Source organism: Adiantum capillus-veneris, chromosome 21 (assembly GCF_014529385.1).
Source record: "Adiantum capillus-veneris isolate H3 chromosome 21, ASM1452938v2, whole genome shotgun sequence".
NCBI classification, from domain to species: Eukaryota; Viridiplantae; Streptophyta; class Polypodiopsida; order Polypodiales; family Pteridaceae; genus Adiantum; species Adiantum capillus-veneris.
The window spans coordinates 80,395,994-80,414,435 of record NC_140951.1 but is presented as its reverse complement, the minus strand read 5'-3'; the positions used below and the strand labels follow the sequence as shown (position 1 = coordinate 80,414,435).

General features: G+C 41.5%; 1 protein-coding gene across 1 annotated transcript; it reads left to right on the top strand.

Annotated features, from left to right (window-relative positions):
• The first annotated feature begins 14,641 nt into the window (after positions 1–14,641).
• Positions 14,642–17,944, top strand: LOC147431221 (uncharacterized). Its single transcript, XM_086494554.1, has 12 exons — positions 14,642–15,639; positions 15,715–15,941; positions 16,028–16,309; positions 16,418–16,494; positions 16,561–16,565; positions 16,700–16,793; positions 16,870–16,909; positions 17,008–17,043; positions 17,111–17,247; positions 17,333–17,429; positions 17,498–17,596; positions 17,710–17,944. Exons 1-12 carry the CDS (start codon positions 15,453–15,455, stop codon positions 17,746–17,748), a joined length of 1,320 nt encoding a protein of 439 aa, XP_086350680.1. The 5' UTR covers positions 14,642–15,452; the 3' UTR covers positions 17,749–17,944.
• Positions 17,945–18,442: the final 498 nt, after the last annotated feature.

Below are 18,442 nucleotides of genomic sequence, written 5' to 3'. Positions count from 1 at the left end.
AGCTCTCAAAGAGCATTTAGGAAATTCAGGGCACCTACATCGGTACCATGGTAGCCCTAGGGCCATATGATCTCTCATTACAATATGAGGCAACCTATGGCTCTTGAGCTTATACATTGGCACCCTATGGTCCTAGGGCTATGTGATCTCTCATTAGAATAGAGGGAAACCTATGGTCCTAGTGCTAGAGGGTGGTGTAGGTTTCAATGTAAAAGCTCAATGTCATCCCTATCTTCAATTGTGAAGCTACATACACATGTTGTAGTACCTTCGCTAGTTGCTTACAGTCTTGGGTTTTAAACTCCATGATTCTTCCCTTCCAGTGGTGTGCTTGATAATGTATGTGTCTCCTTGAGACCTTGTGTGCACCTCTTGAGCTTGGATACATCTTCACCCACATAAATCTTTTGTAGTCAATAGTCACCCCACAAACATTGTTGTCTTGTATGTTGCTGTAAGAAATGTAGTCAATAACACTCCTTAGGTCATCGAGTACCTACTATTTCCATGGGGAGTAGTGGCACCACCTTTACACAAAAATTTATGATTAATCTATGCATAACCATGTTCTCAATTTCATAAAGAGGAAGGCTAGAAGGTATATAAAGACGGTCAATTCCATCGCTATTCCCCTCCACCTGCCAATTTGCTAAATGGGGAAGATGGTGCAAAGAAGCTGCAGAGGAAGGTAGATGCACTCCAGGACTAAATGGTGAGTAAAGAGAATCCATGCAATGGAGAAGATCTAAGAGTAGGATATGTTATAGATCTTCAGCTTTAGGGAGAGGTGTGTAGTGAGATTCATAGAGCGATGAAGAGCTTCAATAGGTGGTATACTTGAGGAGAATGCAGCAAGCTTGAGGAGGTTCAAACATCTCCTACAAGATCTTTTTGGGAGGGAAAAGTGACTTTGAATGAAAGAGATGCAATTTTCAAGGTGGAGTGAAGAGAAATAAGAGATGATATAGTAGAGAGAGAGGGAGGGAATGACCAACACTTTTTTGGAGGGACCCCCTTTTAGGAGAGAGGGGGGAGAAACTAGCAACCACTAGAGAGAGAAAGGATTGGTTTTACCCCAACTTCTTAGATAAAGGTTTTTTTATTTTATAAGATATTTTCTCTTTATAGTTTCAAAAAGAATATATATGTCAACAAGTTTGACCATTCACTTTTAGGCCCTACCATTTCAATCCACATGGCATCCACCCATTCTCTCATTCCATAATCTCATTTTTAATCTCATGGAAAATAGAGAGACCCTCTTAGACCCCATTCCCTTCTAATGATGTTCTTCAAGGTATTATGGTGCAAGTAATGATATTGTTGTATGTTTATATCCTGATTCACAAGCTTTCTTGCATACATCTCGGAATGACCTTAAAAGGATGGAGAGTACTCCTACTTGGGTGGCCTACAAGACTGCAATGGCTATGGAGATTGCCTTGACAATGAGAGAAATGGTTGCAAGGTTGGGTGTCATTTTGGGGTCAAAAGACTTATTAGATGAGGCATGCATGGAAGTAAAGCAAGAGCTACTCAAACATCTTGTTTCTACCTTAGGAAATTTCTCATGTGCAATGATGCTTGCATTGATTGGTTATTTAGTTTTGGAGAAGAGTAACAATTGTTGCATTAATACAATTGTATCAATACTAGGAGGCGCATGAGGAGAACCCATATGCCCCCTTGCTTTAGAAAATTATTTCAGAGCTATGCATAGTGATGGAAGTGGAGGCTTTGATTTCAACATTGCAACTTCAACATATTGTCCAAATTTTATTGTCAACTATATCAGCAAAGTTTTGCCAAAGCTCCCACTTCCACATTTAGACTTTTGGAGTTGTATCATTCTCTTGATTGATTGTTTCATAATTGGTATGCAATTCTCGAAGCTTCACCATGGCTCTGTTGGAATTAGGGTTGTAGAGAAACACACAAAGGTTGGAGAAGACAATGGAAGCTCAAGGCACACAATAGAGAGTGTCTTACTTAGTGTGTAATGGAAAGATAGATAGCCCTAGAGTGATGGGCGTAAATACAATGCTAGGGGGAAAAAAAACTCCTAAAGAGGGAAAAAATGCCCCGGCAGTCCTAGTGCGTTCACACACATCACTACCACATGTATATGGTAATAAATCCCCCCTAGAGTGATGCGGTGAACGAGAGCTGGCACATGAGTAAAGGGAAGTGCCATGCCTTGAGGACATGATCATTCCACAAAGGGGAGTAAGCCCAAAGCTTTGTTTAAAGCTTCAAGCTTCTCATGAGACAATGCCTTTGTGAAAAGATCTGCAAGGTTGTCCTGTGTTGGCACATAAGCCAAGGTGATCTCTCATGCTGAGAGCCTCTCCCTGACATAGTTGTAATGCACCTCAATGTGCTTTGTGCAAGCATGAAAAATTGGGTTCCTCGCAACTGCCAATGCGCTCTGGCTGTCGGTGTAGATAGTGTTCATAGTGTCCTATCCACCACCCAAATCAGCCATAAGGCGTCTGAGCCATACACACTCAACGGTAACTCTGAAGATTGCCCTGTACTCAGCCTCACAACTCAAAGTGTTCACAATAGGTTGCTTCTTGCTCAACCATGATATACATGAACTACCAAGCATGAAACAAAAACCACTTGCGGACACTCGCGTGTCAAAACAACCAACCCAATCTGAGTCCGAAAAAGCATGTAAGTTGGGCGGCAATGATCCCCCCTTGGGATAAAACAAGCCAAGATGTAAAGTGCCACTAAGGTACCGAAAAATCCTCTTGAGAGCCTGCCAATGCTTAGACCGTGGGCTATGCATAAATCTGCTGACCTGTGAGAGTGCAAACTGAATATCTGGCCTCGTGTTGCATACATAAATGAGGCATCCAACAGCAGTTTGGTAAAGAGTGACATCTGTAGGATCACCAGCATCATGTAGACTCAATTTCAAACCTATTTCCATGGGAGTGGCAATAGGTTTTCAATCCTCAAGTCCAAACTTACATAGCAATGTCTCTATGTAACTTTCTGACACAAGGCAATACCACCATCACACTGCTTAAAATGTATACCCAAGTAATGATGCAATAGCCCCAAATCTTTCATCTTGAAAGTAGCATTCAAATCAGCCTTAAATTCAGCAATATGTCTCTCATTTGGTCCAGTGATCATCAAATCATCTACATAAAGAACCACAATGAGAAGTACATCACCCTCACGCTTTATATACAATGTGCTTGCTATTGTACTGTTACGAAAGCCTTGTTTCACCAAATGGGTGTCATCTTTCTTATACCAAGCACGAGGAGATTGCTTCAACCCATACAAAGCCTTGTTACATTTGCACACTTTGTCCTCTTGTCCTTTCTTGACAAAACCGCGAGGCTGTGTTACATAAACTTCCTCAAATATGTCACCATTCAAGAAAGCAGTAACAATGTCTGATTGATGTACATCCTAACCAAAATGAGCTGCCAATGCACATAGAAAATGCACAGTAGTCATACGACAAGTGGGAGCAAAAGTCTCTTCATAATCTATGCCCTTTTGTTGTGCATAACCCTTTGCAACAAGTCGAGCCTTATGGCGATCGATCTCACCATCTGGCTTTCATTTCAACTTATAAACCCACTTCATACCAATGGCCTTTTTTCCAGGAGGCAAATCACATAAAGTCCATGTGTCATATTCTATAAGTGCATCATATTCTGATTGCATGGCAACCATCCAATTTTTTGAATTTTTTGCTTCATCAAAAGACAGAGGTTCCTCAACTTCATGTAAGCTAGGCACAGCCAAAGCATAAAAATTTGATGCATAAGATGCATGATGAGAGGCTGAACGAGTACCACTAGACAAAAATGCATCCAATTTACTATCACGCAAAGTGTGCACCATCCATTTTGGCATACCTCTAGCTTGCTTATTTTCAGCCCTTTCCTCATCAAGTACATCATGTACATCTACATCGGTAATAGGCTGATGTATAAAATTTTTGCCTCATAGGTTGTACATTTGCCTCATTGGAATTTAAATTTGAACTTCCACCACTGAAAAGAGGCAACAAAGTGTCATAAATGTCCTATGAGCTTACATTACTGTCTCTAGTACATGACAGCAAGGGCTGAACAAAATCTTCCACAAACACTACATCCCATGAAACCAAAATACGCTTTGTTTGTGGATGATACAACCTGTAACCTTTTCTTTCAGCACTATAACCAACAAAAATACATTTGACAGCCTTATCATCCAATTTTTTGCGCTACACTTGTGGCACTAAACCATAAGCCAAACAGCCAAAAACACGCATATGCTCAATAGATGGCTTTCTATCATGCCATGCTTCATATAGAGTCTTAGACTGCAACGCTTTCCTAGGACACCTATTGAGTACATAAGTGGCACACATGACAGCCTCGAGCCAAAACGGATGTGGTAAAGCTTGACTCTTGACCATACATCTTGCCATTTCCATAAGAGACCTGTTTTTCCTCTTAGCAACACCAGTTTGTCGAGGCGTATACGGCACTGTACATTGGTGTTTTATCCCACGACTAGCCAAAAATGCATTAAACTCATGAGACATATACTCCCCCCCTGGATCGGAGCGGAGGGTGCCCATAGTACATTTTGATACATTTTCAGCCTTAGCCAGAAATTATTTGAAGAACATAAAAACTCCGAAGTTTGCTTTAAAAGAAAATACCCATGCATGCCTGGAGTAATCATCAATGAAAGTCACTAAGTACAGGTAATTGCCCAAGGAGGGAGTTTGCATGGGCCCACAAACATCACTATGCACAAGCTGCAACCTGCATGTGGCCCTAACTAAACTATCATTTGGAAACTTAGAATACTGCATTTTACCCAAAATACAGCCTTCACAAACATGTTTGATAGGTGATTCAAGATGCGGAAAGAAGCAACCATATCAAATTTTTGTAGACGCAACAACCTGGAAAAATTCAGATGCCCAAAACGTGCATGCCAAAGTTTTGCATCTAAAATAGCCCTTGAATCTGCAACTACATTTGCAAAATTTTGTCACACTTGTCATACAAAGTGAGCTTATAGAGCCCACGGCACAAAAGGCCAGATGCAACAATTTCATCACCAAAACTTAGATCATGAATTGTACATCTGTAATTCACAAATTTGACTACAAGTCCAAGTCTAGCAAGTGCAGATATATAGACAAAACATTCTTCTTGATCCGAGGTACATAAAGTGCATCAACAAGTGTGAAAGAACTGCCATTTGCAGCAATAAGCACAATCTTTCGGACCCCTTGAACTAGATAAGAGGCATTGTTGGCACAAGTGACAGAATTCCCATGAGGGACAGGCTCAAGAGAGGTGAACAATTCACGATGTGAGGTAATGTGCTTTGTAGTACCGCTGTCAAAATACCACACATGTGAATCTATAGTGACAAGCATGCATCATGGACAGCAAGATTATAAGTGCACTCTACACTAAAAGCCCATTCTGCACCAACATCAGCATCACATTCTTCTTTTACAGAAGACTCAACAATGGCTGCATTTGTAGTGGAACCACCCTCTTTCTTCTTAGTCTCTTTGGCCTTCAACTTAGGACACTACTTGATCGAGTGATCATTAGCTTTACAATGATGGAAACGCATCTTCTTTTTTCCCTTATCACCAGAATTGCTAGACGAAGTGTTGCCAGCAGAAGCATTGAAAACAGAAGTTTTTCCACTCGCAGCAGAACCATAAGAAGTGGCTGCATTACTGTTACCACCCTTTCTTTGAGAAGCAATAAAAGCATGTCCAATTTCACGCTGTCTAGTCCTATTTTTTCTGGAAAGTGACTCTTGCAACAGCAATGTGCATAATGTATCAAACTTGACAACTTCTGGATTTCCTTGGGTCATAAGTCTCCAAGTACTAGCAAGAGTCTGATAAGAATCTGGTAAGGCATCAAGAACAGTCTACACAAGTGAACTGTCTGAAATGACTTCACCTGCAAAATAAGCTGCTCATTAATATCCTTGACACTAGCAAGGAAAGTGTCCATATCATCTTCCTCATGCATAATCTTCAACTCCAGCTCTTTACGCAACAAAGCAATTTTAGCCTCATTGCGACTTATATAAAGACCAGCCAAAATATCCCAAGCCTGTTTTGCAGATTTTGTTGAACGGATGTGAGGAACAATGGTGCGCTTCATAGACAACGCAATCAATGCGTGAGCCTGCCCATCCTTAACATCCCAACGAGCTTGTTCTACCGTAGGCAAAACAACTCTAATAGCAGCAATCCTTGCAGCAAGACCTGCAACATCCTCAACATCGCCTGCATCCTCAGAACAAGGACGTACATCAATGCCTTGCAAAATATTCCAAACGCCCATCCAATCTGTCATCAGTAGCAAACATCTTGAATACATATGTGTTGTTGTCAGCCATGGTAAATGCTGCACCTGATATGAAAACTGCCTGAAAAGAGGAGAAATAAAGTGGGAACAACACGCACTATATAGCACAAGCGGTAGTAGACTGAAAGGCACCTGTTATGCAGAAAACGGCATTGACAACAATTCTGCACAAAAAGACGAAATAGCCTATGCAATACTGGCAGTAGTGGAAACGGAGGCCGAAATGAGCCCGAATCAAAAATCTGAACAGACTAAGCTCACGAGCCAATCCTAAATTTCTATTGACATGCGAATGCTCACCAAAGCTCATTGACATCTGAGAAAGTGAGGAGGCGTATGCTGGAGATGCTGGCGACTAAGCCCGGGAGGACGCAACCTGCTCTGATACGAATTGTTGGAATTAGGGTTGTAGAGAAATACACACGGCTTGGAGAAGACGAAGGAAGCTCAAGGCACACAATAGAGAGTGTGTTACTTAGTGTGTAATGGAAATATAGATAGCCCTAGAGTGATGGGCGTATATACAATGCTCGAGGAAGAAAAACATCTAAAGAGGGAAAAAATGCACCGACGGTCCTAGTGTGTTCACACATATCACTACCACCTGTATATGATAACAGGCTCAAGGCAGCTATGACATTGTGCAATGCAACCAAGAAAAAGAGGTCACGTGATGCATAAGTAAGTCAATTTATTTATTTCTTGGTGGCTGAAATGGCTAAAATTTGAGTAAGTTCCTGATTGCTCCAATTCTTGAGATAATTTTGTGACTCTATGTTGGGTAGTTTGTTTTGCCAATAGGGTATTTTCAACCTAGTAGTTAAGGAATACGTACGTGGTAACTTACTGCACTTACCATTTAAGCCTTTAATGAAGGACTACAATTAATAGTAGTTGATTTTGCCATTACACTTGTTTGACCTAAGATTATGTGTTCTCTTTTTTTTATTCACAAATACAAGGGGGATGTCTGTTTTTGTCATGTCCTTTGACTTTTACAAGTCTACCTAGAAATGCAATATCTACCTCTGATTTGTGTGTGTGTGTGTGTGTGTGTGTGTGTGTGTGTGTGTGTGTGTGTGTGTGTGTGTGTGTGTGTGTGTGTGTGTGTGTGTGTGTGTGTGTGTGTGTGTGTGTGTGTGTGAGAGAGAGAGAGAGAGAGAGAGAGAGAGGTGTTTGGATTTTCATTATGAACACCGATTGTAAGTCAGCTTTTTCTTATCCTTTGTCTCTTTGGCTACTCTTAAAGTCCACTTTTAAGTACATGGAATATTTGGAAGTAATTTGAGAATTGCATATCGCAGTTTTTGTAGGTGTCATAGCTTTTGTGCTGCTTGTTTCAACTTTGAATGCAACTTTCGCTCAACCCAGATCATTTTTTACAATCAGAATGCTCGTTGAGATGATAAACAAGATGACAAGTAAAGTTAGGAAATCTTAATACTTGCACAATTTTCATGTTGTGGCCTGAACAGTAAGGCCATGGCAAGACATGCAATTTCATGGTGTCCATATGTATTTCTTTGAGCTTGGAGGAAGAAAGGTCTCAAAATTGAGAGCTTGCAAATTTCAGCTTTTGTAAAATGGTGAGATTGCAAATGGCATACAAGATGGGATTTCTACATTCGAAATGGTTATATGTGCAGCAAAAAGAGGGGATTTTCTTATTGACACTCATCAAGGGCCTATCTTGCCACAAGTAGTGGCAATGTCACCTGTAACATAAATCTCTCAAGATTTGGTGGAAAGGTGTCACATTGGCAATGGATTTTGTTTGATGGCACATCTTTTGTGTAGTAGGTGTGCCTACTAACCTTTAACTAGAAAGGTATGGGAATAAGATCTTGATGTTGTTTAGTCAATGTTAGATATATATATTTGTTCAAAGAGTTAAAAAACTTATGTAATCAAAAGCAATTTGTACAAGTACTTGCATGTTCATGCCATTCAAACTCAGAAGAAAGGTTCGAGATGCTAGTTGTTCTGTGGATCAAGATGTATTACGCTTACATGAATGTGATAATAGTTTGTGTTTTCCCGGTGTAGTATTAACAAGTATTGCAAGTCTAATAGTCACAACCATGTGAGTTTTGGTAATGATGCACAAGTTGCCCTTTGCTTCATGACCGTGAGCACCAGGCTTGCAACACCTGCTATTACTACAATGCAAGGACAAACACACACTATGATCACGTTCATGTAAACATAATACAGCGTGATCCACAAGAAGAACTAGCATCTCAAACCTTTTTTTTGAGTTTGAATGGGCAAGTACTTGTACAACTTGCTCCTGATTACAGAAGTTGTTAACTCTTTGAACACCTAAAAATGTATATATCATCGACTGAACAACATCAAAACCCTCTTCCCATACATTTCTAGTCAAAAGCTGGTAGGCCTTAATATATGCAACCATTATCAGTACCCTCTACACAAAAGATGTTCCGTGAAACAAAATACATTGTCGACGTGACACATTTCCAAGCTTGAGAGATTTATGTTGGAAGTGAAATAGCCACTACTATGTGGCAAGAAAGACCCTTAAATGTCCTTCATGAGTGTCAATAAGAAAATCCCCTCCTTTTTCTGCACATATGACCATTCTAGATGTAGAAATACCATCTAGTATGTCATAGCAAATGCTGGAATCTACAAGCTCCTAGTTTTGAGACTTTTCTTGCTCCAAGCTTGAACACATACGTATGGACACCATAAAGTTGCATGTTTGGCCATGGCCTTAGTGTAGTAATCCACTTGGTTCCGGTTACAAAAGAAAAATTTGCAAGCAATAAGGCTTTCATTCTTGTCATTTTGTTTATCATCTGAATGTGTATTCTGATTATCAAAGGTATACTAGGTCGAGCGAAAGTTGCATTAAGAGTTGAAACAAGCAACACAAAAGCTATTGCATCCTACAACAAATTCAAGATGCAATTCTCAAATTACTTCCAAATATTCCATGTACTTAAAAGTGGATTTCAAGAGTAGCCAAAGAGAATCATGATGCAAAGCATAAGAAAAATCTAACTTCCAATTGTTGCTCAGAATGAAAATCCAAGCATCCGTCCCCCCCCCCCCCCCCCCCCCCCCCCCCCCCCCCCCCTCTCACCACAGAATCACAAAAACACTATTGACAAAACAAAGTACCCAACCACTATCTCAAGAACCGCTTGATTGGACATTTCAACCACTAGGAAAACAATAAATTGACTTACTTACACATTAGTGACCATGTTGAATGGTCTAGGAAGTCTATCAACAACTCATTTCTTATGGACTCCACCAGTGCTCAAAGATCACAGATTATCGTTAAATAAACAAAATTAGGGTTTGCAGAGATTAGATTTGGATTTCAAAGAGTAGTTGAGGATAGAAATTTGACTGACAAGGCTAGAGGAGGATAGGAGATGGAACTTAGGATGGCCCCATGAAGGTACCAAGGCTCACCTTAAATAAAGAGCTCAATTTAGAATGTCATTAGTATCCATTGAAAATTCAATGATTTGGAAGGCATAATAAAAAAGATGTGTGGAAGAGAAAAGATAAAAAAAATTACAGCCAAAAATTTAAAAAATAAAGCCATATATATATATATATATATGTATGTATGTTTGTATATATATATATATATATATATATATATATATATATAGAGAGAGAGAGAGAGAGAGAGAGAGAGAGAGAGAGAGAGAGCTTGTACAATCTACAACCGCCCCCTTTGCCCCTCCCTACCACCTTCGAGGATTGAATTCACAATCTAGGCATTGATATGCATGTGCCCTAAATGACGCTCCATACTCGCTCTTTAGGTGGAATCTCCTCAGATATCGGCCCCCCTCGCTCTCCTTACCTGATAATGCAAAGCGTAGGCTGATTCCTTCCGGGCTCACGACCTGCACGACCCAAACGAGTCACCGTATGTAACCAGCAGGTTGCGATAGCGTCGTCGTCACCCGCGCGATCTGTAACTTAAAAAAAACTAGAGTGCATCGTTAGCCGCATTTGTATTGAAGTGGGTCCAAGGGTAAGAGAAGACAAGAACCTAGAAGAGAAATGATGAGAGTGTGTGTGTGTGTGTGTGTGTGTGTGTGTGTGTGTGTGTGTGTGTGAGAGAGAGAGAGAGAGAGAGAGAGTGAGAGTGAGAGAGAGAGAGAGAGAGAGAGAGAGAGAGAGCTTGTGCTTTGTTTTCCACAAATCCTATTACCTTGAGTTAACATAATCCTATTTTGACAACGTGATGATCTTCATGTCCCAATGTTGATATGTTTAAATATGTTTTTAGATTTTAGATTGTATCAATTCTTTGAGTCAATCTCGCTCTATTGTCTGAGTTCTTGTGATTTGTATATGCCACTTCTACATTTCTCAAATGAAAAAAAAAACCCGACAAGTTCTATTATTTGATGCCATTAATTATGTCTTAAGATTTTTATTAATTGGGAGGTGAGACATTAAAATGAAGGAAGGAGAGAGAGAGAGAGAGAGAGAGAGAGAGTTTTCATCAAAGAGTGCTAGATACTTTTTACCTGAGAGCGTGTTTGGGATACCGATCATAGTGTTTCAGAGCTTACCTTGCAAAAACCATAAAGAGGGTTGTGTTTTGTCAAGATCAATGTTTGTAATCATAGAAGATGTCAATGTTATTAATTATTTGTTTTTTCATTTTTATCTTTCAAAAAAAAAACATACAAGTCTCTTTGCATGGGGGAGTTTGCACAGTCCTCCCCAATTTTTATAATATGAGGGAACGTGCCATTCCCACGGGAGCGTGCAATTTTTAGGGCGTTCATTAACTGCGTTCTCAGTGTCAAAAATCAGAAAATGGTAATGCTTACTCACTGTGCAATTATCCTCGATGCATGTAGATTACATTTAACCTTCCGTATCACTGCACTGCTCTGAACAAACATGATAGTTGAGGTGGAGTGGAAGCTCCTCAAGCGCTATTCGTGCGTTCTGAAGAGCACCATATGTGATGTACACATAGTCTCAGGCAAAGCCAAGGACAACTTCTTTCATCTATCGCTCATTGGCCTTGCTCTTGTTGCGCACATCCCACAGTGAGTGCATTCTCCTTGTCCACACTGTAGATAGAAAGATGAAAATAGCCTAGAGCTTTTTGGGCTTGCTCTTGCGGTGTGTATCCCACTACCTATGCATTGGAAGAGGCGCCATTCCCATCATTTAATGAATTCGACAAGCAACATTTCGGGCAAAATGGTCATGAAGAACATGAGTTTCAAAGCTTCCTCACCTGCCCTTCCTTGTCATCTTGAAGGTCAATAAAAAAACAATAAAAAAGTTATTTTTTGTGCCTGTATCAGCCTCTTGCCATCTCTTTTCGAGAGCAATCTTCATAGAGCCACATGCTTGCAAGATGCACACATAGGTGATAGCGTCTGAGAAAAGACCTTGCTTTGCATGTGCTAGAAAAGGCCCAGACCTTGCTAGCCTGGCCATTGTTGGGCATACACTGCACTCAGTGCGTTCCAAAAGACGACATCCCGCACAGGAGCACCACATCTGGCATACATATCGACCAAGCCATTGCCAAGCATGGCAATTGTTTGTAACAGCCCCTTACTAACAATATCAGCGTTTGCCAAGAACGAAAACTTTTTGCTGAAGTGTCCCACAATTGGCGTACATTACTGCGGTCAATGCACTTGAAGAGATGGAATTCGGGACATGAAGCTCCTCAGGCACATTTTGTGCTTTCTGAAGTGCACCACCTTGAGCATACGTATCGACCAAGCGATTGCCAAGCGAGACAATTTTATGAAAACGCCCTAGTCAAAGTATCCCACATTTGACATCGACCAAGGCATTGCCAAGCATGGCAATTTTTTTCAACATCCCCTTACTCCCAATATCGGAATGAATTTTTAAGCCCACGATAGCGTCTTGTGTGCCTTCAAAATGCACGCTTATGTGATTGCATATAGAGAGAGTCCCTCGCTCTGCATCCGCTGAAAACAGCTCAGAGCTTTCCGGCCCTGCTCCTGTTGCACGTATCTAGCAATCAATGCACTCCAAGAGATGGCATTGGGGACAGGAAGATCCAAAGCCACATTTTGTGCGTTTTGAAGTGCACCACATTGAGCATATGTCTTTAGCAAGGCATTTCCAAGCATGGCAAAGTTTTGCAACAGCCCCGGACTAACAATATCAGAGTGAATTTATAAGCGCATGTCGGCATCTTGCGTACAAAAACATGCCTACAAGATGCACGCTTATGTGATTGCATCTGAGAGAGGCCCTCCCTTTGCATCCTCTGAAAACAGCCAAGAGCTTTCTAGCCCTGCTCATGTTGTGTGTATCCCGCAATCAATACACTTCAAGAGACGGCAATCGGGATAGGAATCTCCTCAAGCACGTTTCGGGCATATTCTGCAGACAACACATTTCAAGTGAAGAGCATGCCTATAAAGACATTTCATGTTTCCATGATGGCACCACATTTGACATACATATGGACCAACGGGTTGCCAAAACCAGCGCCAATTGATTGTGAATTCTCTTAGCCATATGACAGTCTTGCGTAAGAACATATCCCAAACACGGAATTTTTTTGAAGCAACCGTATCTAAAGGGCCCCACTGTTGGCGTACATTCCCACAATCAATGCACTGCAGGAGACGGTATTCGGGAGTAGAAGCTCCGCAAGCACATTTTTTGCTTTCTAAAGTGCACTACATTCAGCATACGTATCGACCAAGGCATTGGCAAGCAGGACAAATTTTGAAAAAGCCCTAGCTGAAGTGTCCCACATTTGGTGTACGTATCAATGAAGGCAGTGCCAAGCACACCATCTATTTTTTAGAGCGTTTTGCATCGAGCCACATGTCTGTAGATGCATACGTAGGTAATATCATCTGGAGAAAGGCCCTCGCTGCACGAATTACACATGTTCAAAACAACCCATAGCTTCATGGCCCCGGCCTTTGTTGGACATATCCTGCAATCAATACATTCCAAACGACCACATCCCGCACAAGAGCACCACATTTGGCGTACATATCAACCAAGGCATTTCCAGGTCTGTCAGGTTTCTTCCGCAACCCCGGACTACCAATATCAGAGAAAAATTTTAAGCCCATACTGGTATCTTGCGTACACACATGTGGCTTTAAGATGCACGCATATGTGATTGTTTCTGGAGAGAGTCCCTCGCTTTGGATCCTTTGAAAACAACCGAGAGATTTGTGGCCTGGGCTCCTGATGCACTTATCCCGCAGTCAATGCATTGGGGCAAGAAGCTCCTCAAGCTCGTTTTGTGATTTCTGAAATGCACCACATTCAACATATGTATTGATCAAGGCATTCCCAAGCACGACAAGTTTTATAAACAACCCTTGCTGAATTGTCCCACATTTTTCATACATATTGACCAAGACAATGCCAAGCACACCATATCTTTTCGAAGCAATTTTCATAGAGCGACATGCCTGCAAAATGCACACGTAGGTGATAAGGTCTTGAGAAAGGCCTTCACTTTGCACTTGCTAAAAACAGTCCAAAGCTTGCTAGCCCGTCCAGCTGTTGTTGGGCATATCCTGCAATCAATGCGTTCCAAAAGACGACATCCCGCACAAAATCATTGCAATCCAAGAGACGACATTTCCGACAAGAAGCTCCTCAAGCACTTTTTGTGCTTTCTCAAGCGCACCACATGTGGCATACATATTGACCAAGACAGTGCCAAGTATGACATTGTTTTTAAACAGCCTCTGACTTACAATATACCGGTGAATTATATACATTCCCCTTCACGTTCCCTCCTTTCCCAAAGGGAAAGCGAGCCAGCATGTCCCCAAAGTTCAGGCCCACGTGTTTGGACTGATCTTCGCCTACATCATCATCACCAGCATCGTGGTTTTCATCATTACCCTCATCATTGTCCTCAAACACAATCAGGTGCTCCATTGTGTGTGCATAATAAGGCGCTGGCGTTGAGGCTCGAGAAGGAGTTGCTGCTAACTGGTGAAGTTAGGAAAGGGCAAGGCCGGACTACAACCAAGAATCTACTCCTGGTCCCAAGTTTTTATCGCATCCTCTCCCTCCTCTCTCTATCTCTCTCTCCCGGCCGCACGATGATTGCTCTCACGTGTCCACTCAGCACTGTGTCACATTATGCAGGGCACACTGTCCTGGATTTTGAAACCTACCGGGTGAAGGTCGTGCTAACACGTGGGTGGGTGTGTTTGGGGGGGGGGGGGGGGGGGGGGGGGGCTCGTCACTAAATGACACCTTCAAAAGAAGGTGAGATCAACGCTGAGGGATGCAAGGAGAATGTGCACTGTTGATGTGTAATGGGAATCCTTTGGAGAATAATAGAATCGCGCAATCAATTTGTTGAACTGAGCGCCGGCTCTAATTTTGGTAGCATGATGATCAAGAGCATAGTTCATGCAAATTGACTGGAAGTTCACAAGGTGAGGCTCGGGCGAGGGGGTGCATGCTAGGTTCTATTCGTAGAGAAGGGGCATGCCACTGAGGACTGTAGAGGCGAGGGATTGTAGGGTGCTAGCTCATCGTTCTCTCTCTCTCTCTCTCTCTCTCTCTCTCTCACACACACACACACACACAAACACACACACACACAGTAAAGCTTGTGATTTACCAATCCGCTCTCTCTCTCTCTCTCTCTCTCTCTCTCTCTCTCTCTCACACACACACACACACACACACATACAGACATTCAATAGAGCTCATTGACACAGTTTTAATGGACAATCACTCTTCCTCTCTCTCTCTCCCTCCCTCACTAACACACACATATATAATTGTATGGAATTCACTCTCGCTCTCGAGATTGACTCACGCGCACATACACACACAAGAATAATCCGACGGCCGATCGTATGTATGTGCAAATATCACACACACACATATGTATGTATAAAATCAACTCTCTCCCTCTCTCTCACACAAATGCACAATTGCATGCATAAACTGGCACACAATCGACTCTTTCAGGCACACCATTCACACGCATACCATTTACACCAATATGCACACTAAAGTGAATGCAAACTATTTTGCTTGCATTGTTGTAGTGTACTAGGCACCATGGCTGCAAATAGAGAGCCAAAATTGTTTGATAACATTCTGCTTGAGGATGGGCGAAAAGCACATATGTGTCTTGTTGATGATGAATGTCGGGCTCAGCACGTACGCTACTTGCGACGAGGGGACATGATGGATCACCTACTCAAAGTCCATGGGATAGAATGTGATATTCCAAAGCGCAAGGGAGGTCGTCCCCTTGGTTGTGTCGCTGCAAAGTTCTGAAGACCAGCATATGAGAAGCAATGTCATGCACAATTTGAAGATGTTGAATATAAGTTCAAACGTAATGTAAAGGCACAGAAAGCGCGCGAGGTAAAGAAAGCAAAAAAAGCTTGGGATGCGCTCGAGGAAGATGGAAAAATAGACGCAGGTTCCAAAGAGAATTTTCTCAACCTCAAGGTATCACAGGCCATGGAATCTTACCTTCGTGATAGTGAAGAACGAATGGCCAATATTCGTAGAACGATTGTAGATGGATTCGATAAGCACGTAAGTCCATGGTTATTTTGCATCTGTTTTATTTTGTTAAAAAATCATATTATCTTTTCTACTTAGACGTTAATCGTACTCAATAGAGACGTCCATGTGGGAAGGACTCCAAAAAATCTGAGGAGACGCATGATTCTAGTAACAAGGGCTCCGCAGATCAACACCGGTACGAGCATAGGGTCGTATCAGTTTTTCTAGTCTGTTGTCATTTGAAAAATGTACAAAGTCTCTTGAACGTTCATGTATTGCAAAAGAGACTTCAAACCACTGATGAACAAGGTCCTTTGTTGGCGCCTATGAAAATCCATGGCAAAAAGGCTTTTCTTGAAGGGTCTCCCATATCCTCTTCTACGAGTCCGCTTCCCAAGGTAATTGCAAAATAGGCCACGTGCATTTGTCTCTACATCCATTGTGCGTTTTTATGGCCATTCGCCTAATATTTCCCTGAGCACTGATTGCGCATTTGTTTTTGCTAGTTCCATTTTCGTGTGCAACGTCCCTCTCCGCACTTGGCTAGCGATTCACCACTTCCAAGCTCTTCTCTTCCCCTCATGTTGTTGCTGACAAATAAATCTGTTCACATGGATGTCAAGGTACAGGAGGAGAGATCCAATTGAAGGAAAGGTTAGTGGTTTGCGTTCAATCACACATCAATGTCCACAATGTGTGATGCCATACTGCTAAAAAGTTAATGTGGTTTTAAAGGCTTGTATTCTCGTTTAGATTTGAATCTGGAAAAGGTATCCACTTTATTTCAGAGCACAAGAAATTGATCGTGGATGTAAACCCACTGCTAGTGGACGCCATAAGCAAGGAAAAGGCTTCCACTCGGACGATGATATTATTTTGCATGTACGCATTTGTATCTCTTTCCTTGACATTGTCTGCATACGTTCTCTATAAACAGCTTTCAATTTTATCTTGACAGGTGGTTGGAAAACACTCTCTCACAAGTCGTGCTTGATAGTGTGTGCTTCATTGACAGTTTGTGGTTTGACTTTTTGAAATCGTAGACTTCCCAAAGCGCTAAGAAGTTGCAAACCTATTTCAGTGGTGTGGATGCTAGCAAACATCTTATTGTGTTCTTCCCAATTGTGGACAGGTACCTTTGTCAACCAGGAATTTGTAATGCAACTTGTGCATGATGATCAATAATGTTATTGTCCTAGGGATCTTTGGTGCCTTTTGTGTTGTACAATAACACAATCAAGAAGATAACAAGGCTTCCTTGGGAGAACCATGGACTCATGTACCTTAATTCCATGACATCGGATGACTCAGAAGAATATTTGCCTTTTGTGTATCGGTAATCCCTGATTTTGTATGGAAATAACATCAGGTAAGTACGTATTTATGGAATGATAGTCTTTAAAGTGTGTGCTTTTATGTAGGGCATTGGAATTGATGGCTTCAAATTGCACGGCACAGTCCTTGAAGGGTTTCATGGTTACGCCTAGACATGAATTGGAGCATGGCGAGCGTCCTCGGGTATGACTAGAAATAAGCCTCATAGTCATTTTTCTTTGCCTTACTCGTAGGATCTTTTGGGATTTTAGGTCTGTCTACAACCTAATGCAGTTGACTGTGGCTTTTACGTCATGACATACATAAAGCATCTTACTGAAGATGCCCATGGGACACAGTCCAAGTCATTTGTGAGTTCAAAGTCCAACCTTTCATTGCGATTTTAGTGTTTCTCCATGTGTACTAATTGCATTAATCATTTTGTTTTGATGTCCGGTTCTTATCTACGGTATTCCTTGTGTAGTTGACAAAGACATCAAACAAGACCAAGTGCAAGCGTTAAAGGAAGGCTTGAAGGCTTGGACGAAGAAATGCATTAGTGGGACTATGGCATAACTAGTTGAATTGAGAAACATAGCTCTACTGATTTGTAACATGGCATTTGCCATCAGACAAAAATGTAATATTGTCATTGTTGATGAGGCCAGCCGCTTCAATGAAACGTTGTAGACCACTTAATAGAGTGTTTCTTTACTCAAAAATTATGGTTTAATGCATCTCCTTATGTCTTCCTTGTTCACTAATCAGAACTTGTTGTTCACAGCAAGTTCGTGTACCAATGCAAACTTGGTGTGAATTGAGTGTGAACTTAAATATTGTGAACTATACTGATGGCTTTGTGAAACTTTCCAGAGAGAAAAATTAGTGGAACCCTTAGTCTCATAAACCTTACATCTTTTTGAACTTGGTGTGAACACAAGGTAAACTATGTGTGAACAAATTGTGAAATTAATTGTGAACTTAGGTGTGATATGTGTGTGAACTATGCTGTTAGCTCTGTGAAACTTTCCAGAGAGCAAAAGGTGTGGAACCCTTGGTCTCATAAACCTTAGGGATTTCTAAACTATGTGTGAACTATGTGTGCACTTGGGATGAACTATGTGTGAACTTAGGTGTGATCTTGAGGTGAACTGTGCTGGTAGCTATGAGAAAATTTCTAGAGTGCAACCATATGTGGAATGCATGCTCTCATAAAC

Excerpts from the sequence above, each read along its gene's own strand:
- LOC147431221 (XM_086494554.1), top strand. The coding sequence starts at position 15,453 with ATGGCTGCAAATAGAGAGCCAAAATTGTTTGATAACATTCTGCTTGAG. Across the intron at positions 15,640-15,714 it reads TATTCCAAAGCGCAAGGGAG|ATGTTGAATATAAGTTCAAA; the intron begins GTCGTCCCCTTG and ends CACAATTTGAAG. Across the intron at positions 17,044-17,110 it reads TTCTTCCCAATTGTGGACAG|GGATCTTTGGTGCCTTTTGT; the intron begins GTACCTTTGTCA and ends TTATTGTCCTAG.